At 42.7% G+C, this 22,782-nt stretch overlaps 1 protein-coding gene across 5 annotated transcripts in view; it reads right to left on the bottom strand.

The window, feature by feature from the left end:
* Window positions 1–212: 212 nt before the first annotated feature.
* The window catches only part of PPFIA1 (PPFI scaffold protein A1), a 116,274-nt gene continuing 93,704 nt past the window's right edge, over window positions 213–22,782 (bottom strand). For 3 of the 5 annotated variants that reach the window (XM_017887108.1, XM_017887113.1, XM_017887117.1), the window contains 8 exons: window positions 22,507–22,707; window positions 12,138–12,313; window positions 11,954–12,051; window positions 9,432–9,607; window positions 7,942–8,010; window positions 6,032–6,197; window positions 2,370–2,440; window positions 213–1,533 (listed from right to left, as the gene is read on the bottom strand). In XM_017887108.1, the coding sequence (XP_017742597.1) occupies window positions 2,382–2,440; window positions 6,032–6,197; window positions 7,942–8,010; window positions 9,432–9,607; window positions 11,954–12,051; window positions 12,138–12,313; window positions 22,507–22,707 (945 nt within the window). In that variant the 3' untranslated portion in view covers window positions 213–1,533; window positions 2,370–2,381. Of the gene's footprint in view, window positions 1,534–2,369; window positions 2,441–6,031; window positions 6,198–7,941; window positions 8,011–9,431; window positions 9,608–11,953; window positions 12,052–12,137; window positions 12,314–19,478; window positions 19,506–20,005; window positions 20,069–22,506; window positions 22,708–22,782 lie in introns of all 5 variants that reach the window. The other 2 variants (XM_017887105.1, XM_017887125.1) reach the window with 2 other exon arrangements.

The following is a 22,782-nucleotide window of genomic DNA, read 5'->3' as shown; positions in this document are numbered from 1 at the left end:
TGGTCCCCTGAACCTGTGCTTCATCTCCTGGCTGCTTTATTCTGTCACTTGACTTCTATAATACAATTGCCATATGGTGACACTGCCTTCCAAAACAGCTATGGTCGGTTCCAATGCAATTAGAGCTGATTCTCCGTATTCTTCATTGGCAGTGGGAAAAGCTTCAGTACTTTATTGAAAGAAAGCAATAAATAATACTGTGATAAAAATAGTTCAAAAGTAGACTGTACATACTTTGTTACATAATCAGGAAGTTCACAAAAGATTAATAGAAAAACAGAACAGTAACAATGAATTGTACAAGTAAATTAAAAGCAGAAACCAACTGTGAAAAGACAGGCTGCCTCCACCTCTGTATCTGCTGCACAGTAAATACCACGCCATGGTCTGACACGCTTTGCTGGCTTTTTAATATGCCATTGAAAAAGTAAAAGCCACATCTGCAACTTACACAATCCAAAATGGCTATAACATCGAGGTCTAAAAATGTCCCACTAGGTTCATTCTTTAAACATGTTTACAAACAAATGTAAAAAGATGATTTACATAAGAAAAATAAGGCCTTTATTAGAGCTGCACTGCACTGCTTTCTGGGTCTCCTGCCTTCATCCGCTGTGTGCGCCGACTTGCAGAATGAGAGCGTGGTGCTTGGTGGCTGGCCCTAAGGAGAGCTACATGGGTGTCTCTCCACCCGCTCCCAAGGAGCAGAGGCAGGGAAGAGGGCGCAGGGGCTGGGCTGGTCCCCCATCCGGAGTCTCTCCAGCTGAGAGAACTGCTCCCAGCTCACGGTCTCTGTCAGCCACTGAAGGCAAGCTCCCCAAATCCAGAGACTAGGCTAGGAAAGCGTTAACCAGTGCTAGGGGCTTCTCATAGTGTTGTGATAGTCTTTTCAGTCCACATTTTATTAGGAGCTGATATTTAACACCAGCTATTTTAAATCTGTTCATGCTGCAGAATAAAGCATTTCTTACTAGAAAAAGTATAGTTAAGGTCAGTCATTAAAATACAATTGCCTGAAATTAGGTATGCTTATTTCAGAATGATTGCTGTAGAGCTAGGCTGCGTCTGTAAAGGATAATGCACATTGCTTCTGTCATAATTTTATAAATGTAGTAAAATCCTTTTCATGGTTTATCATTAAAAAATTAATGATAATTACAATAAATGCATAATTTACAAAAGCCCTCTATTCATAGGATTTATACATACAAGCATTACAGTACATTCATTTGAAAGACTAAAATTAGGTATAAGAACATGATTTGAAAGGATATTTATAGCCTGGATATACATGAAAAAGTAAGTAACTATATAAATGAAGAGTCATAAGTTTACATAAATATAAGAAACATTAAATTCTAAAATATTTTCTCTATGGTATTCATGAATTTTCACTAATTAAAACTCTGTAATAAAATATCTTAGGGTTCATATAACAAGTATTAACAGATTAAAGATTCCATTGGATTCTAAAATGTAGTCTTTGTTGGATTCAAATGCTGCGTAATCATCGGTAGAAGTAGTGTGGGTAAACTGGAAAATAAACACAAACAAAAAGCCACTCAGTGCAGGCTGGGCCATACTGACGAAAGGGAGCTTCTGACGCTGGGGCCCAAACGTCCCAGCCCTGGCCCCTCCCCTCCAGGACCGTCACTTTCTGTGCCGTAGCTGCTCTGAGAATCACTGGCTAGAACATCGAGGGCTATGCACATCAATGAGACAGTTCGTTGGCTGACTTCATTTTGGCTCACAAGTTACCAATTACAAATAAAAGATGAACAAACCAGTCAAATATGCCAACGGAGACCTTAAAATTGCTTAGAACAGCAAGGAGAGGGCGAGCCACTCACCAGCCAGAGTCCGCAGTTTTAAGAACCAGTCTCCAAACTGACAGGCTATTAGTGTCACACTTAATACAGTATGTAATTAACCACAAAACTTTGGGCTTGTTTCATTCAAGAATGTGCATTTAAAACGAAGCAAGCTTAGGAATCAAGGCCATGTGCATAACGACGCCAGGGTGAGACTCTCCCCCGACGCGCTCTGCCATGCTCTGCTCTCCTCCCCACTCCACCCGCATGACACCCACAGACAATTAAAATGAGTCAGCATTTTCAGGTTTAAGGAAAAGATGAAAATACGTTTTTTTTTTCCCCTTAAAAAAAAGAGGACACACTAACCTCTTTATGATCAATTGTAACAACAACATTATCTTAATGGGTATGGAGAGCTTGTGTCTCTATATATTTTAAATTCCCCAAAAACTGCATTGGCTTTCATGGTCCACACCCCTAGTCTGGCACTGCAGCTCCGATGACTCCTGCTGTGCCTCTGAGCCACCTCCAGGGGTTGTGGTGCTCTCTACTCACCAACAGGAGACTTTAGCAGGAGTAAGTCCTGACTGTAGCAGAATCCAACCTCTGTGTTCCTGATACATTGCCTGTTTCAACAGCCACGAGAGGAAGCGTGCAAACACAGCGTGCAGTTAGTCTTAGAACATCACATGAGGGCACAAGTAGACACACATCTTCACAACTACAGCAGCACCTACGGAGGGACCTGAGGGGAGCTGCCTGAGTGGGCGGGATGGAGCCAGAGAGAGATCCAAGTGTCACCCAGTGGTGGCTCTCCCCAGCTCCCAAGGAGCCCCAGGAGACTCTGGAACACTACTCCGAAATACCAAGCACCAAATAATACAGTAACAGTTTCAGAATGTACATCTGCATAAATGACCCCCACTTAGAGTGATCCCTTTGTCTGCTACTAAACTCTACATTCATAGACTAATGGGGCTTTCTCCCTGCCCTACGTGCTCCATCTCTAACACTGGTATGAAGGAAACACCAAGCGGCACAGCTGATGCCGCCTAGCCCCGCTGAGCACAGAGGCCGACGACACCGGGTACAAGGCCAGCCTAAGACGAGGGGAGAGAACCTTGCAGACCAGCACTAGCTGCGGTGTCTGGGAAGCCATGTCCTTTTCTCCTGGGGAGGAGCAGAGCAGGTGCAGAGATCTGGCTGCAGGGGTGGGGCGTTGGCCAGGGAGTGGGGTGAGGGCTGATCTAAAAACTGAAGCCCAGTCTCAGTTCCTACTAGAAATATTAATCATAGACACCACCGATTTTCGTTCTTGTTCAAGAAACACACTGTGTGGCCAGAAGTAAGCCCGATTTCCATTAACAACCTGGATTTTAAGTTTTTACAAATCAGAAACAGGTACTGGCTGCTCCCGGTTATATGTTTTTTGTTTTCCCACAGGTATACCAGGAACACTTATCAACATCCTGCATGGTTCCAGCAAAGACGTTAAGACAGTTGGGACTACTGGTTAGGACAGATGATCTTCACAAACCCTCTGCCTCTAAGAGCCTGGGAGACCTGCTGGAGTTTACCCCACATTCCCTTAGTTAAAAAGCCACTAAAATAATCAGTTTTGCTCAGCACGGTGGCTCGCGCCTATAATTCCAGCAATCTGGGAAGTCAAGGCAGGAGGACTGCTTGAGCCCAAGAGTTTAAGACCAGCCTGGGCAACATGGTGGGACCCCACCTCTACAAAAAATTTTAAAACTTTGCCAGGCGTGGTGGTGCGCACCTGTGGTCCCAGCTACTTGGGAGGCTGAGGTTGCAGTAAGCCGAGACTGAGCCACTGCACTCCAACCTGGGCAACAGAGTGAGACCCTGTCTCAATAATAATAAAAATAATAATAATATAATCCCTTTAGTAGGCTTGTGCCTGAGTTATTTATGTAAGGGTAAAAAGTCTTCTTTATAATAAATTCTCCATACCTTTTAGGTTTACTTTTTTTTTTTTTTTTTTTTTGAGACAGTTTTGCTCGTCGCCCAGGCTGGAGTTCAGTGGCATGATTTCAGCTCACTGCAACCTCCGCCTCCCAGGTTCAAGCCATTCTCCTGCCTCAGCCTCCCAAGTAGATGAGATTATTGGCATGTGTCACCATGCCTGGCAAAATTTTTTGTACTTTTACTAGACACAGGGTTTCACCATGTTAGCCAGGCTGGTTTCCAACTCCTGACCTCAGGTGATCCACCCACCTCGGCCCCCCAAAGTGCTGGGATTACAGGTGTGAGCCACCGTGCCGGGCCTAGGTTTACTTTTCATCCATCCAAACTCTCATTCTTAATATTCCTGTTAACATTTAATAAGGGAAATGTGATGTATCAGAAGGAAAACTGAAATGGAAGCCACAAGCAAACAAGCAAGCACTCATGTGGACTCTGCAGGTGGCAGCGCTTGAGCTGAAGGCCAAGTTACAGTCACACTTTCTAAGAATTATCCGCATGACTCTTGGAGGAAAAATGCTAATTTTTAAAAAGTTCCTAGTTAAAAGATATACTGAGTTTTCCCCTTAAGTATATTATCAAACTCTGGCAAACAATAAATAAATAATACAGCCTTTTACTAAAAATGCCACAAAGTAAGCTATTCTCACCCAAAGTGTCCAGCTTAACTAAGGTTTTTTATAAATGTACTTTTCTTTTGATTTTTATACAGGTGATAGAGAACAAAATTTATGAACCTACTTATGGGAGGGGCTGATGCCAAAAAAAATTTGCAAAAACCCCATTAGCACAGTTTTCAATTATTATTATTTATTATTATTATTATTTGTAGAGATGGAGTCTCACTGTGTTGCCCAGGCTAGTCTCAAACTTGAGCTCAAGTGATCCTCCTGCCTCTCAGCCTCCCAGAGTGCTAGGATTACTGGCATAAGCCATCATCATACCTGGCCCCTAATTAGCACTTAAAAAAAATTTTTTTTTTTTTTGAGACACGGTCTCAGTCTGTCATCAAGGCTGGAGTGCAGTGGCACAATCTCGGCTCACTGCACCCTCTGCCTCCCAAATCCAAATGATTCTCATGCCTCAGCCTCCCAAGTAGCTGGGATTACAAGCGTGTGCCACCGCACCTGGTTAATTTTTGTACTTTTGTAGAGATGGGATTTTGCCACGTTGGCCAGGCAGGTCTCGAACTCCTGGCCTCAAGGATTAGCACAGTTTTTAATGCCACTTCCTTTCCTTCAGTCTGCTCACTGGCCTCAGAACTGAGCATGAGTGACACCTGTGTGTAGCACAGGGGCTGCCATACGGCCCCCACTGACACAGGCTCAGAACTTCACCAGCTTTATGAATGATGCATTTAATCATCGCAACTACTCTATGAGGAAGACACTACCGCGACGACCATTTTACAGATGGGGAAACCGAGGCACAGTTAAGTGCCTTGCTCAGGGTCATGCACCTCCTAGCGGCAGAGCTGGAGTCACACCTAGGCAGCCTGGCTCTTCAACCTGTGCACTGCCTTTCATTAGATGAGTACAAGATCAGAGCTGAGAGACCTGTCAGGAAGCCATGGTCAACTGTTAACCTCAAATCAAAGCGGCTGTCAAAGGGAAAATCCCAAACTGTGCTTGAAATCATGGCAGTGATTCTTTCTGGCTGGTATATTCATGGCTGCCTCGCTCCACTGGGGACTTCTTGGAGGTTCACCTTCCTCCCTTCCCTGCCCTCTAATGGGTAGACACGTGACTGCACAGAACAGCAGCAGCAGGGAGGGCCGAAAGGACAGGCAGAGCTCACACAAGCTGTAAACTGTGTGTTCTTTAAAATATACTGTTATATTCTCCGATGTGGAGAGCAGTAAATCATGTGGTTTGGAAGCTACTACTACACTACTATTTCCTGAAAGAGCTTCCTAGCACGGCCTGTCACAGACACATATTTACAAGTATGCCTCAGTCTCTCTCTGAGAACACAGACAAATACTGAGCTTTATTAGTTGGAAAAATATGCTAAGATTCAACCAGACAAGAATGTTTTAAAAACTCTATTGTTATGGTTAAACTTTTATAAACAAATGTTAGAGTTAATTTAAAAACATTTATATTTGGACATGCAACCATACTCAAGTGCCTTGTAACATATTAACTAGGCCGTTTTAGATCATGATTAATGTTCCAGACAAAAAGCTGCTCATGCTCCCAGCAAGTGGCAGGTTAGCGCGACCCATCACATACCGTCCATCTGCATCTTCTTTGGCTGCATTGAGGGGGAAGACATGGAAGAAGTGACCCGGAAGTTTGCAGGGAGAGTCTCTGCTGACCCAGCAGCTAAGCCGCGAATGTCCTTTGGTCTAAACTTTTTTCTCCATGAAGGTGCTCTCCTAAAGCTTTTATCATCATCCTGGTAAATTAAAGAACAAAAAACAAGATTCATTTTAAAAAATAAAGGTCAGAGATGTAAAGTTAAATGTCCTTTAAAATGACTGCTGAACTCAAGAATGTACGTATTCTTGTTCACATGTATTTCATCCCTTCTTGATGACCACACAATATATTGCCCAAACTGGAACTTCAGCGTGAAACGGGGCATGGTGATGGTCCGGCTGGGCCTCAGCTGGCGAAGTGAGGTCAGTGCTGGGCCATGGGATGTGCTCCTTCTCCCCAGCATCGTGTTCTACTTCTTACCTTGCAGGAATCACTTTCTTGCTACATAATACATTTTATTTATCTTAAAATAGTTTATTTTCATTTTTATTTATTTTTTTACAGACAGAGTCTAGATCTGTTGCCCAGGCTGGAATGCAGTGGTGTGATTATAGCTCACTGTAACCTCAAACTCCTGGGCTCAAGCCATCCTCCCACTGCAGCCTCCTAAGCAGCTGGGACTACAGGTGTGCCCCTGCCACGTGCAGCTCTACAAACAATTTTTAAGTTATAAACAATTCTATCTTATGTCACGATATAGCCAACGAGTGCTTCATCTTTAGAGGTGGCCTTCTATTCTGTCAAACTCAAAGTTTTCTTAAGGTCCAATTAAGAGACTCCTAATAGTGTGAAACAAATGAGTCATGGTTTGAAGGGGAAATTAACATTTTGTATTTTTATTTATTTATTTTTTTTGAGATGGAGTTTTGCTCTGTCGCCCAGGCTGGAGTGCAGTGGCCGGATCTCAGTTCACTGCAAGCTCCACGTCCCGGGTTTACGCCATTCTCCTGCCTCAGCCTCCCGAGTAGCTGGGACTACGGGCGCCCGCCTCCTCGCCCGGCTAGTTTTTTGTATTTTTTTAGTAGAGACGGGGTTTCACCGTGTTAGCCAGGATGGTCTCGATCTCCTGACCTCGTGATCCGCCCGTCTCGGCCTCCCAAAGTGCTGGGATTACAGGCTTGAGCCACCGCGCCCGGCCAACATTTTGTATTTTTAATATACTTCTGAAACACGCCACCCCACCAATGCACAGGATTATGAGGAGTATACTCTGGACTGGGGTAGGATACCTAGTGGTCCCTAAAACCCAACTTACAGACTCTGTTCCTAAGCTGCAACCAGTGTTTTATGATGTGAAAACCATTTTTGAGGGATGTCAAAAATTAAATAGCAAAATAAAACAAAACTACTTTCTTGAAGGTATTACTTTTGTGGTTTTTTTTTGGGGGGGGGGGTGTTTTTTCCTTTCTGAGATGGAGTTCCTCTCTGTCGCCCAGGCTGGAGTGCAGTGGCGCAATCTCAGCTCACTGCAACCTCCACCTCCCAGGTTTAAGCGATTCTCCAGCCTCAGCCTCCCAAGTAGCTGCGATTATAGGCACCTACCACCACGCCTGGCTAATTTTTGTGTTTTTTAGTAGAGATGGGGTTTCACCATATTGGCCAGGCTGGTCTTAAACTCCTGATCTAAGGTGATCCCCCTGCCTCCGCCTCCCAAAGTGCTGGGATTACACGCATGAGCCACCGCGCCTGGCCCAGGTATTAGTTTTTAAAGGCTCATTTGTTAATAAATTCATAAGAGCAAAGCCTAACTTCTAACATCCAGAGAGACTGCCTAGCTACATGATGTCCTGAGTATAATAATAACAGCTTACATTTCACACACATTTAAACATTTATACACATTTCATAGACATTTAAAGAACATTAGGCCAAAAACTTACTTCATCAAACCTTCTATCAGTCCCCATGACCAAAAGGTTGTTAAATTCTCTTTCCAAGACAGCACGAGCCTGAAATAACCAAAGAATAACAAATAAAACTTTCATCAAATCTAATTTGAAGGGTGTTAGCATAATTGTTTTTTAAACCAAGACTTAACCTCCCTCACTGCTGGCTGGGTGCGGTGGCTCATGCCTGTAATCCCAACACTTTGGGAGACCGAGGCGGGCAAACCACCTGAGGTCTGGAGTTCAAGACCAAACTGGTCAACATGGTAAAACCCTGTCTCTACTAAAAATAGAAAAATTAGGACCTGGGTGTGGTGACTCATGCCTGTAATCCCAGTACTTTGGGAGGCCGAGACAGGCAGATCACTTGAGGTCAGGAGTTTGAGACCAGATTGGCAACGTGGTGAAACCCTGTCTCTACTAAAAATACAAAAATTAGCTGGGCGTGGTGGCGTGTGCCAGTAATCTCAGCTACTTGGGAAGCTGAGGCAGGAAAATCACTTGAACCTGGGAGGCAGAGGGTGCAGTGAGCCAAGATCGCACCATTGCACTCCGGTCTGGGCAACAAGAGTGAAACTCCATCTCAAAACAAACAAACAAAAAAACAATTCCTTCACTATATGACTATAATGAACCATAATAATATTTTAAATCAGGGCATCTAATGTGGAGTCTATGGATGGACTTTTGCAGAAAGGGATCCGTGATCCTTGGAGTCATATTAACAAGGGTATGTGGGTTGGTCAGGGGTACCGGCAAAAGATATTCAATGCTCCCCCCCCTTTTTTTTCCTTTTCTTTGGGATGGGGTCTCACTCGACTGTCACCCAGGCTGGAGTGCAGTGGCGCAATCGCAGCTCATCACAACCTCCACTTCCTGGGCCAAGTGATCCCCCTGCCTTGGCCTCCCAAGTAGCTGGGACTACAGGCATGTGCCACCACACCCGGCTAATTTTTTGTATTTTTTTGTAGAGACAGAGCTTCACCATGATGGCCAGGCTGGTCTTGAACTCCTGGACTCAAGCAATCTGCCTACCTGGGCCTCCCAAAGTGTTGGGGTTGTGGGCATGAGCCACCTCGCCTGGCATATTCAATGTTCTGTAGAGGAATAAAAGTTCCCTGTTTTTCAAATGAGCCCATGAGTCAAAAAGAATTACATAAGGCAATGACCCATAAAAACAAAATTAATAAAATCTTCATGTGGCACACCTAAAAATACGTCCCTTTCCATGTAGGAACTAAATATATGTCACTCTTCTGACAAGGCCCATGGGCTGGAATGAAAGGTCCTCCTTATCTGGTTTATTGGAGGAGTCTCATGCTTCCAACAGAAAAGGGAAAGATGATAGACCAAAACAAAAGACAAAAGAACTAGTTGTCTGAGGTTTTTTTTTTTTTTTTTTTAGTTTTCTTTCTATTCAAATAACTGTCTATAATCAGGGTACCCATGAACACTGAACGCAGACCGGACAGGCGTGGCATCACCTGTGTGTTCTGCGTCGGGATCTGTAATAGCAGTGCCAGTGCGCTGAAGTCGAAGGTTTCGTCTAAGGCCAGAAGCGCTCCGTGAACGCCACTCTCTATAAGATTGTTTGCATATTCTTTAAGGCCAATTGATAGGATCCAGCGAATCACTCGATCATTGCTCCAAACAAGCACGTCTGCAAAAGAATAAAGACAATTATAAAAGTGGCTTCAGAAAGCCATCTTTATCACGTACCGGGAATGCAGGAGAAAGATTCCTACCATGGTTCCTAATCCTTCGGCTCCTGACAAAAGTGCTGGGAGACACTGCTAAATAGACAACCATTTGCTGCAGTGAGACAATGGTGTCCTGGCCCTGCTCCACTCTCAGGGAGACTGTCCCATTAGAACTCATCCTTCCAGTGAGCACAAGAGGAATGAAGTTATTATTTCTAGAGAAAAGAAGATGAGGAGGATCCAGGGATCAGAAGCCAGAGGACTGCAAGAACGTGAATACCTAACATGTATAAACATGCTTCACACACAGACTGGAGAGTCTTCTGAACACTTCATCATGGAAGGAGCTGGCTTCATAATAAAATGAACACTTTGCATAATTCAACAGAAACCTCTCATTTCTAATCTTGAAGTCTTTGTCTCATTTTAAAATGAGAGAAACTTAAAAATATCATCCAGCATATCAGAGACTTTCCAGAAAATCTTTTTTTTTCCTCTCTCTCTTTTTTTATTGACAAGGTCCTGCTCTGTCACCCAGTCTGGATACAGCCTGGTACCATCACAGCTCACTGCAGCCTCAACCTCCGGGGCTCAAGTGACTTTTTCCACCTCAGCCTCCTGAGGAGCTGGAACTACAGGCGTGTGTCACGAAGCCCTGCTAATTTTTTGGTACTGACAGGGTTTCACTGTGTTGCCCAGGCTGGTCTTGAACTCATGGGCTCAGATAATACTCCTGCCTTGGCCTCCCAAAGTGTTGAGATTACAGGCATGAGCTACCATGCCTGGTCACAATATCTTAAGAAAATTAACAAATTATTCAATTTGCTCTATTAGGTCTAAAAATAGCCACTCTATTAAAACATATGCAGATGATCACCAATCACTTCCAAAGACAGTTTCTGTCTATTGGAAAAAGATGTAAAATAGATACAGAAAACAAAACAGATGGACATATTTCATTTCCAATGCCCTTTTCTGGATAGAAGTCCATACATATACACACATTGTATAAATGTCGACTTACGACTTTTCTCCTGATTCCCATTAACTCAATCATGAGTAAACTTCCCTTCAACTGGGCCATCTCCCAACCATATTTTATCCTTAGTTTCTTTCTTAGTAAAAAGGGGGGACGAAAACAGCACTTAGACTGACGGGGCTGAGGGAAAGACGAAGGAAGCCAGCCCCGGAGTGCCTGGAGCACCACCTGGTGTCTACTCACCGTGAGCAAGGCTGGCCTCTTCTTACCACTCTTGTTATTAGTGACCTCCTTGCATTCCAGGAATTCTGGGAGTCATTACTCTGGGCTTAATGTTTACCGTCTAACTTTAAAACCAAATTCTGACTGGGTGTGGTGGCTCACACCTGTAATCCCAACACTTTGGAAGACCAAGGTGGGAGGATCGCCTGAGCTCAAAAGTTCGAGATCAGCCTACGCGACATAGCGAGACCCTGTCTCTACAAAAAAAAAAAAAAAAAAAAAAAAAAAAAAAAAATTCCAGGCATGGTGGAGCACACCTGTAGTCCCAGCAACTACCAGGGAGGCTAAGACAGGAAGAGCACTCGAGCCTAGGAGTTCAAGGCTACAGTGAGCTGTGATCACACCACTTCACTCCAGCCCAGCCTGGGCTAGACAGCGAGACCTTGTCTCAAAATAAAATAAATAAATCAATAAACAAATAAATTTGAGTACCGAGTGAGAGGCTCCCCAATAGAGAAGAGAACCAACTCCACGTCTTCTGGATGAATGTCCCACGTCCTCTAACACCTCCCTGGCCTGTATTTTCCAACTGAAATGCCTTTTCCTTACCCTAAGCAGCTCCTCCACCTTCTTCAAGGACTGGCTGAAATGTGGACGCTGCTTCTCCTTCCACTCTGGGAGCAGAACTGCACGGAGCTTTCCTGTGTTCCTGAACCCCTTGGATAAGCCCCCAGTCATATTTCTTACACTTGAATCATCAAGTGAGCTTTGCTCTGTTGTTATCTAACAGTGTGGAACAACATTTCGGAGTGAAGGAGTACACAGGCCATGACCAAAGGAAAACTCTCAACTCATAGGAAATGATTAGCCTGAGACATTTAACCTCCAGACTGAGGTGTGAGAACACAGGGAACAGTTCTCTGGCTGTGGAAGAGGATGTCAAAAGCACTCATCTTCATCCAGCCCTCCTCTGCAATGACACTAGACTAGTTTTCTCCACTTAAATTTAGCCTTTCTTGATTTTTTTGAAAACAGGAAGTCACCGAGGCTGCAAACACACCAGCAAGTAGGAGTGAACTAAATCAATTAAATGTCATGTACTAGCCTTTTATTTCACTCTGACTTTCTTCTCTTTTTCTTTCCAGTTCTTTCCGGTCATAATTTAACCTTCTCAGGCACATAATTCCACACTGGAAACTGTTTCTATTTGGAAGAAAAGAGAGATGATTTAGAGATGGAAACAGTGAAAAATCTTAGCCAATTAGTAAGAACTATCTCCATTAAGTTACCTGTGAAAACTGTCGACCATTTTCAGCTGCCCTCGAAGGTCTTTCTTGGTCAAGTGGTCCAGCATCCTGGCGTCTACAAGGCACTCCATGAAGTAGCTACGGTACTGGGGTAGGCCCAGGCTGGGGAGCCACTCGTTGCCGATCCACTCATGGTTCATGTCCCCATAGGCGAGTGTCTGCTTTTCATAAATGGAAAAGGTCAGTTATGGAGGAAGTCTCAAAAGCAGTTTAAATCATTTTTAAAGAATTTTTAATCTATTACCTATATTCTCAAAGGCTAAACTAATGATAATTTTATAACTGCAAAACAATTTGATCTCTTCTTCTCACCTTTTAAATTTGTTAGTAAAATTTTATACAACAGGAATCGTAACATTAAAATATATGATTCATTGTGATAAATTTAACTTTTAATCAAACTACAAAAAAACTGTACCTGGCTACAAATTTACTCTCTGAAATAGTTTTTAATATAATAATACGACAACAAAGATTGATCACGACTCATGAACAAGTTTGAAGGCTCAATTAAACACTGCTCCCTAAAATTATCTCTGGTTGGTTTACATTTTAACAGTTTGTTTTCCTAAACAAAAAATCTATTTCAAAATCAGTAAAAGTGAGTTAAAATATAGTTTTAGAGAAGAGATAAAGCAACAACCAATAGGACTGAATGGGGAAACATGCAAATCCACAATTACAGTTGAAAAAATTCAACACTTCTTTCTCATAGCAATTGATGAAAAGAGCAAAAAAAGAAAAAACCAAGAATATAGAAAACCTAAACTAACAACCCTTAACCAACCTGACCTGACATTTCGTAGAACACACTACCCAACAACAGAATATAGAACACTCCACCCAGTAACAGAATGTAGAACACGGCGCCCAACAACAGAATATAGAATGTGCCATCCAAACAACAGAATACAGAACACATCACCCAACAACAGAATACAGAACACACCACCCAAAAAGAGAATACAGAACACACCACCGAACAACAGAATATAGAACATCCACCCAACAACGGAATATAGAACACTCCACCCAACAACAGAAGATAGAACACGCCACCCAACAAGAGAATACAGAACACTCCACCCAACAAGAGAATCTAGAACACGGCACCCAACAACAGAAGACAGAACACGCCACCCAACAACAGAATATACAACAATCCACCCAACAAAAGAATATAGAACAATCCACCCAACAACAGAATACAGAACACGCCACCCAACAACCGAATACAGAACACGCCACCCAACAACAGAATACAGAACGTGCCACCCAACAACCGAATATAGAACAATCCACCCAACAACAGAATATAGAACATGCCACCCAACAACAGAATATAGAACACGCCACCCAACAACAGAATATAGAACACGCCACCCAACAGAAGATAGAACACACCACCCAACAACAGAATATAGAACACGCCACCACCAACAGAATATAGAACAATCCACCCAACAACAGAATATAGAACAATCCACCACCAACAGAATACAGAACACTCCACCACCAACAGAATATAGAACAATCCACCAACAACAGAATATAGAACACGCCACCCAACAACAGAATATACAACACGCCATCCAACAAACAGAATATACAACATGCCACCCAACAACACAATATACAACAATCCACCCAACAACACAATATACAACAATCCACCCAACAACAGAATATAGAACACGCCACCCAACAACAGAATATAGAACACACCACCCAACAACAGAATATAGAACACGCCACCCAACAACAGAATATAGAACAATCCACCCAACAACAGAATATAGAATGCGCCACCTGACAACAGAATATAGAACACGCCACCTGACAACAGAATACAGAACACGCCAACCGATAACAGAATATAGAACACGCCACCTGACAACAAAATATAGAACACGCCACCCAACAACCGAATATCAGACACTCCACTCTACAACAGAATATAGGACACACCATCCAACAACAGAAGATAAAACACTTCACCCAACAGAAGATAGAACACGCCACCCAACAACAGTATATTCTTTTACTATCTGTATAGTATATTTCTCGAAGACAGACAAATCTCAACATACTTAAAGAGACTGAAATCAAGGTACGTTCTCTTGACTTCAACAGAAATTAGAAATCAATAATGAAACGCTATCTAGAACCCCCTACTAAATATTTTAAAATTAGCATACTTCTAAATAATTCACATCAAGAAATTACAAGGGGAAATTGTTCCCTCTGTCACACAGGCTGGAGTGCAGTGGTGCGATCTCGGATCACTGCAACCTCGCTTCCAGGGTTCAAGTCATTCTCTTGCCTCAGCCTCCCGAGTAGCTGGGATTACAAGCACAAGCCACCACACCCAACTAATTTTTGTATTTTTAGTAGAGATGGGGTTTCGCCATGTTGGCCAGCCAGACTGGTCTCAAACTCCTGACCTCAAGTGATCCACCACCCACCTCCGCCTCCCAAACTGCTAGGATTACAGGCGTGAGCCACTGCACCCCACCAGAAAATATTTTTAAAGAAACTTTTAAAAAATTCAAAAATTGTGGGAAATGGTTAGAACAATACCTTGAGAGCAAAAATCATAATATCAAAGGATTATCAATGCACAAAGACCTAGAAAATCAGTGATCCAAGAGTCTGCTTTTAAAAACTTAAACTAGGCTGGTGCAGTGGCTCACACCTGTAATCCTAGCACTCTGGGAGGCCGAGGCAGGCGGATCACCTTTGGTCAGGAGTTCGAGACCAGCCTCACCAACATAGTGAAATCCCATCTCTACTAAAAATACAAAAATTAGCTGGGCATGGTGGCATGTGCCCGCAGTTCCAGCTACTCGGGAGGCTAAGGCAGGAGAATGGATTGAACCCGGGAGGTGGAGGATGCAGTGAGCCGAGACCGTGCCACTGTACTCCAGCCTGGGGGATAGAGCGAGACTCTGTCTCAAAATAAAAAAAATTAAAACTTAAACTAGAAGAACAAATGAAATCCCCAGCAAGCAGAAGGAAGAAGGTAAAAAAGCAGAAATCAATGAAACAGAAAACAGAAAAATAACAGCAAATAAACCAGTGAAATGAAAATCTAGTACTTCATAAATATTCATCAAATTAACAAACCCTAGCCGAACTACATAAGACAAAACAGAAGACATAAATCACCACTATCAAGAATGAAAGAGGGGACCAGCCTGGCCAACAGGGCAAAACCTCATCTCTACTAAAAATACAAAAATTAGCCAGGCATGGTGGCACACGCCTGTAATCCCAGCTACTTGGGAGGCTGAGGCATGAAAATTGCTTGAACCGGGAGGCGGAGGTTGCAGTCTGGGCAACAGAGCGAGACCCCATCTCAAAAAAAAAAAAAGTAAGAGGGCAGCCAGGTGTGGTGGCACATGCCGGTAACTTCAGCTACTCAGCAGGCTGAAGCAGAGGATGGCTTGAGCCCAGGTGTCTGAGACTAGCCTGGGCAACACAGTGAGATCTTGTCTCAAAAACAAAGACAATAACAACAAAAAGGGGACATCAATAAAGATTCAATTGACATTGAAAGAATAAGAGAATACTGTGGACAATTTTAAGCAACTTAGATGAAGTGGACACATTTCTTAAAAGATAAACTACCAAAGCTTCTCAGAAACAGGTAACACGCATCTCTATTAGAACCTGAAGTTGTAATCATAAATCTTCCAACATACAAAAAAGAAAATCTCTACCCAAGATAGCTTCACTGAATTTTACCAAACATTTATCAACATAAATAAATAACCACAATTCTACATGAAGTGTTCCAAAAAAGTCTGAAACACCTTATCTCATTCTATGAGGCCAGCATTATCCTGAGAGCAAAACCAAAGATGTAACAGAACTATAGATCAATAGCCCTCAGGCAGATCCAAAAATATGTAACAAAATATTGCCAAATCAACAATATGTTAAAACAATAAGATATCATGAAAAGTATGGCTTATTATTCTAGAAACATAAGTTGATTCAACATTTGAAATGAAACTCCCCATATGAAGAGACTGAAAAAAACCATATCATCTCAAAAGATGCAGAATAAGCATTTGACAAGATTTGTCATCATTTGTGGAACTCCAAGCATTCCGGAAATGTAAGAAAAAAGTGCCTCAACTGGATAAAGGCATCTACAAAAACCCTACAGCGAACATCATACTTAATGTAAAAGACTGAATGTTCAGCTGGGCATAGCGGCTCATGCCTATAATCCCAGCACTTTGAGAGGCAGAGGTGGGTGCGTCACTTGAGGTCAGGAGTTTGAGAACAGCCTGGGAAACATGGTGAAATCCTGTCTCTTTAAAAAAAAAAAAAAAAAAAAAAGACTGAATGTGTTTCTCCTAAGATAAGGAACAAACTAAGGATGTCTACTCTCACCACTTCCATTCTACACTGTACTGGAAATCCTAGCCACTGTCATAGGTCAAGAAAGAGAAATAAAAAGCACATAAATTACAAAAGAAATAAAATTGTCTTTATTTGAAGAAGACAACATTATCAATGTAGAAAAGCAATCTACAAAATAGCTATCGGAATAAGTGGGTTTAAGCAAAGCTGCAGGATACAAGGCCAATTTATAAAAATGAACTATACTTCTAAATACTAGCAATGAACTGAAAACTGAAATTTAAAAAGTACCATTTATAGTGGCATCAAAACCTGTAAAATCCTCAGGGATAAATCTAACAGAATGCATGCGAAATGTATACAATAAAAAATAACCAACACCTTACATACACACACATACCGAAGGAAGGTACCTGAGGTACCTGAAGTCTCCAGCTGAGGAAGACTAAGTTATGGTCACAGGAATTCTGCAGTTACATTATGGGATCTTTGTAATGGCTCTCAACTAACACCACGTTGGTCTGGAAACTCTGGCTTCCAGTATCATTTGTTATTTGGTCCAAGCTAGAAGCAATAACTCAAATTCTAACAAAGAATGTTTAAATTCTACTAGAAAAAAAAATGCTTCACCACTTTCTCTAAAAAGAAAGAAATATGCCAAACATTTTTGGGTAATCATCAAGCTATCTAACAGTATCACCGTGCTTGTTTCACTCTTCTAAACCTTACCCTTACAGGCCTGATATTTATTTATTTATTTATTTTGAGACAGGGTCTTGCTCTGTCACCCAGGTTGGAGTGCAGTGGCATGATCTCGGCTTACTGCAACCTCCAATTTCCGGGCTCAAGCGATTTTCCAGCCTAAGCCTCCCAAACAGCTGGGACTACAGTCTCAAGCCACCGATACCTGGCTAATTGTTATATTCTTTGTAGAGACAGGGTTTTCCCATGTTGCCCAGGCTGGTCTTGAACTCCTGGGCTGAAAGTGATCCACCTGCCTTGGCCTCCCAAAGTGCTGGGATTACAGGCGTGAGCCACGCACCGCACCTGGCCCAGGCCTGATACGTGTAGCATGGATATATGGTATTATTTTCTTGCTTGCTGATTATGTATTCTTAAATGGGGAAATTAAACAAAGGAAATGTCTAAATAGAAAACTGCATGGAAGCAGAACCCTACTTGTTTCTGTTTCCTCATTATATGCTCTGCTCAGACTCCTGAAGTGGCCTTTAACATAAACTCCCAGAAGGCTCAGGCTCCATCCCAGGGAGACCCACCTCTTCTCCTGGGCTGCGTTAGCAGCCTTCTGGAAAAAAAACATACCAGGTGATCTCAGTCAAGAGAACATCCGAACTAGAAGAGACACCCACTGCACAGTGTTTATTCCCATCACTGAAACAGTCACACGTACAACCCAGTTTTATGAACTCCATAAAATGGGAGCTCCATGATGGGGGAACCACGGGTGTCCTGCTCACAGATGTTCCGCGCAGCCAGCACTCTTACTATTTGTCAAATGAGGTATACATGGTTTTGAGCACGCCTTGATGTTTTCCTCCTGAGTGTCTAGGGGCAGCTCAAAGTTCTCCCCGGTTTAAGAGCTGGCCACTGTGTACTGCCCTTGGCAGCAGGTGGCAGTCCCATCTGGAAGACAGGAAGGAGGAAGGAGGGAAAAGTGATACGAGCTTCCACTAGACTGCATGTCGGCTAGTTCTGGAGTCATCACCACAGCTCAGTCTTGTTTGTATTTTCACTGCAAAGAGCAAGCTCAAGCTTATTACATTTACACTTCATGTCTCTGACTCAGGCAATTTCATACTGAAGTATTAACCAAGTTCTGCTACTTGGTGGAAAATATACTGAAATTTAAGTAATTATGAAATGTACCCTATATAATTCATTTATGGTCATTATTGGTCCTGTAGAGAGATATCTAACAAGTTAAACAATGAGGTTATTTATCTGGAGGAGAGGCACAGAATGCTTAAATCAAGAGAGAAAAAAGCCCACAGAATCACATTATAGCTACTCTATTTGGTTAAAAAAAATAAAAAATAAAAAAAGGTGTGGGGACAGGCTAATGGGCTAGATTTTAGGAGTGCCAAGAAAAGGAAACAGCTGCTTCAATTATCACCTCGTAATCAGGAAAATTATGACTTAAAATCCTTTTGATTCTTTTCAGATATAAAATGATTCTTCTGAAGCCCTTGGATACAGTCCATTCGGGAAAGCCTCTACAACTGCCTGTCCATGCCTCATGGCTGCGATGGGCCACTGAGATACACACCCTGACCACAGAAGGCTGGTGGCATCGCACAGAAGCAACCGCTGACATTTCGGCAAGCTGTCTGAACATACAGAATGCAAAACAGTTGTGATAGAGCTTTTGGTGAGTTAAAGAATTGAGCAGCTGAAAATTCAAATGTACAGTACTCGAGAAGAGGCTTAATGCCTTAGGATTCCATTAGTAAGAAAATCTTTAAGTGGACATAGTATTAGGATAGTATTCAGTAAAAAAATCAACACAAAGACACAGAGGAAAAGTCACTATGCCAATTTTTATGTTTGGAAATTTCTTAGAACACCATTTCCCCATCAGTATATCTTGTAATTAACGTTACCCTACCAGGAAATTACATACATAATCTCAGAAGCTGCCTAAGTCACAAGACTTTGTATAAAAGATCATATGTTAAACAAAGCAATCTATATTAATTAAAAATAACTGCCATGGCACCATATGAGAAATGTTCAAAATTGTCCATGAGACGTACTCTTTAATCCTATGCTTTGCTTCACCAGTGCTTTCAAATCATTAACAATCCTGTACTCTGAATAAATTTGAGATGCTATAAACATCAAAAAAAGTAGATTACACAAGTTTTCATACTCCAATTGCTTTTTGCTGCTGTACATGTAGTGAAGAATATATTACAGAAAGACTCCAACCTGAGCCCAGCTTCCCTCCTCATCTTCCTGGGGTTACGTGGTTAGGAATGCAAAAGAACATAACTATTAGTATTGGTGAGCTCAGTAGTGCAGGCAAAGCAACTCTGCAGGGAAGATGCAGCTTCACTGAGTGAAAAAGTTCAGACTAGCAAAGCATCATGCAAAACTCATGCAAAACCAACAATTTCAACTTCTCATGCAAGGAGCTGACTCTCTCCATGCCAAGCACATCCATGGAAGGAGAAAGGGCCACACAGACACACGGAGGCTCAACTGAGATCTCTCCAAAAAGAGAGCTAGATTAAAGCTATTCTAAAGAGAGAGTCTACCAACTTTAAGTTCCTGGAAAAAATCTAAAACACAATACAAATTCTACTTACACATTCAACTAATAACTAAAGGAAATACTTATCTGGAACAATTGAATGGAAAATAACATTTTTGTTTTCAACAAAAAGGCAAAGAACCCAGACGGTCTTAAGTGGAAAACGCGCCGGGAGGAGTGCAGGCTGTGGTGCGTGACTAACCGTTTGCGGCGTGGCTGCGAGCGTTTCCATCTCTTCGTGTGTTAACCAGACATTTCCTGTGGTCTAAGGTGACCCCAGTGCACCAACCACATCCAGGGCAAGGAAAGCAGTGACAAAGAGGAGAGGGGCACACGCATAAGCCACAGGCACAGAGAAGGGGCCGAGGAGGCAAAGTTCGCTCTTCTCACTTTTCAGTTTAGATGCCCGTACAGAATAACCATTCCCTGTTAACACCGTGTGGTCAACACCACCAGGAGAAGAGCACACGATGCCCAGAGCTTCAGATGCCACGCTTACCCGAGGTGTGTGAAATATCAAGAGAAGAAAACACGTTGTGTACTTCTGGAAACTTTGAGTAATTCTTAAGTAACTATTGATTCAATATAGTTAAAACAGATTAACAACAAAGAACCCAGCATGAAACTCAAACTTGTTTTGTAAGGTAACTGGGAGCCCTGAATCCAGTGCTGATGGGCTCCTTGGAGAGGTGAGCCTGGGAGGCTCTTCGTCGCAACGACAATTTCTTTTCTCCTGAGGAGACTAAAAGCAGGGACTGGGAATCCAGCCAGTGTAAAAAGTCTGAACCTCATACATCTGGAGTTGGCCTGCCCTTATCTCCCAATAACCATTCGTGTTTTTATTAACATAGTCCTTCTTTTCAAGTAGGATAACCCTTTTTAAGGGCTTTCAGGGACTTCCCACATGGAGAGAAACTGTATGAGTACAGCTCATGTTGGATGAACATTTGCAGATTTGTGAACTGTTTGAAATCCTGAGCTCCCAGGGTCCTGAGCTCCCCAAACGGAAAATACCTACAGGCCAAACAAATCAAATACAGTAAAACACTGGTTATAAGGCAACCAGTGATCTCATCTTTATTTTCCCTTTAGTTTTATTTTAAAAAATTGTCCACAAACTGGAATGATGGGGAAGGGAGGATTAGAATTCTTTAGGGATCTTTTCCAGGCATGGCTGTGCATGCCTGTAGTCACAGCTACTTGGGAGTCTGAGGCAGGAGGATCGCTTGAGCCCAGGAGTTCCAGACCAGCCTAGGCAACACAGTGAGACCCCTCTCTACAAAAAATACAAAAATTCCTTAGGGATCAGTTTTGACGGTGGGATAACAAGTATCTCTTACTAGTATGTCAGCTATATTTCAAAGGATGCTTCTGGCTGGGCATGGTGGCTCACACCTGTAACTTCAGCACTCAGGGACGCTGAGGCAGGCAGGAGGACTACTTGAGGCCAGGAGTTCCAGACCAGCCTGGTCAACATAGCAAGACCCTGTCTCTAAAAAGTTTTTAGAAATTAGCTGGGTGTGGTGGTGCACACCTGTAGTCCCAAGTATTTGGGAGGCTGAGGTGGGAGGATCGCTTGAAGCCAAGAGGTTGAGGCTGCAGTGAGCTATGAGTGAACCACTGCACTCCAGCCTGGGTGACAGAGTAAGACCCTGCCTCTAAAAACTACAGAACTTAAATAAATACAGAAATACATAAATACATAAATAAATGGGTGCTTCTAAGAAGCCTGGAAGAGCCAGTCCTCTGAACTAGACACAAAAATTTTACTCAAGATGCTGCTTACACATAGAATGATACGGATGAATTCACAGACATAACATGAAGTGAAAGAAGCCAGATACAAGAGAGTGAATACTACATGGTCTTGTTTATCCACATAAGGAACGAAACAAACAGAGCAGTCTCCGGCGTCGGGAGACAGCACTCACCCCTAGGGAAGGGGCAGCGCCTCACAAGGAGCAGGAGGTCTTCAGAGCCCTGGTCAGATCCCATTTTTCAGCGTAGGCATGGACCACACAGTGGATGCTGACTTACAAATCATTTAACTGTTCACTCATATGTGTGTTTCTCTATATGTATATTATATTCCAGTAACATTTAAAAACACACTATAATTGGCTTAACAAATATCTTTATATATATTAATTACTCATTCAGTTTGAATCACAAAAACTGAAAAATGAAATTCAAAACAATTATAAAATGTGTCCTTAAAATATTAACTTTTTCCTTCAAGAGGCCCTTAGACTGATTCAATTTTGATAAACTCAGCCGGGCGTGGTGGCTCATGCCTGTAATCCCAGCACATTGGAAGGCTGAGGCGGGAGGACTGCTTGAGCCCAGGAGTGCAAGACCAGCCTAGGCAACACAGCGAGACTCCCGTCTCTACCAATTTTTTGGTATTTTCATATTTCATATTTTCATAAATTTGTAATTGCTTTTCTATGTCTAAAAAACCTCATATTTTTATAGTACGATGCCATTCTAGCCAATCTTTCATAAAAGCATTTAATAAAGTTTCTTTGACCATCCAATTCCCCCAAAATTAAAAGTCCTAATGTATTTGATGCTAAAATTTTGAATTAGAACTATACTTGATGTGCTGTTAAGGAACTGGAGAAGCAACGTAAACAGGGCAGTGATACCTTCAGAGAGGCATTCCCTGTTTCCAAAGAATGCAGGGGTTGTCTCTGAACGTACCGTTCTAGACGTAGGCGGGGCAGACGGGCTGGTCAGCGACATGATCTCCTGGATGGCCAGCCTCAGCTTCAGTCTGTGCAGGGGGTTGCTGATGCCAATCTCACGCTGGATCTCCGTGTCGGACAGGGCCGACATGATGGCCCCGCTTTTCACGTTTGCTCGGCAGGCAGCCACATACCAGGCTGGCATCCCAACCCAGAGCTGGAAGCGGAAAGCGGAAGGCAGCACAGTGAGGTACAGTCTACAAGGCACAACTGCAAGTTCACATACTGTAAC

Source organism: Rhinopithecus bieti, unplaced genomic scaffold (genome assembly GCF_001698545.2).
Source record: "Rhinopithecus bieti isolate Rb0 unplaced genomic scaffold, ASM169854v2 scaffold_1014, whole genome shotgun sequence".
In the NCBI taxonomy this organism is placed as follows: Eukaryota; Metazoa; Chordata; class Mammalia; order Primates; family Cercopithecidae; genus Rhinopithecus; species Rhinopithecus bieti.
Note: the sequence above shows the minus strand (reverse complement) of the source record. Positions and strands in the feature narration are given on the sequence as shown.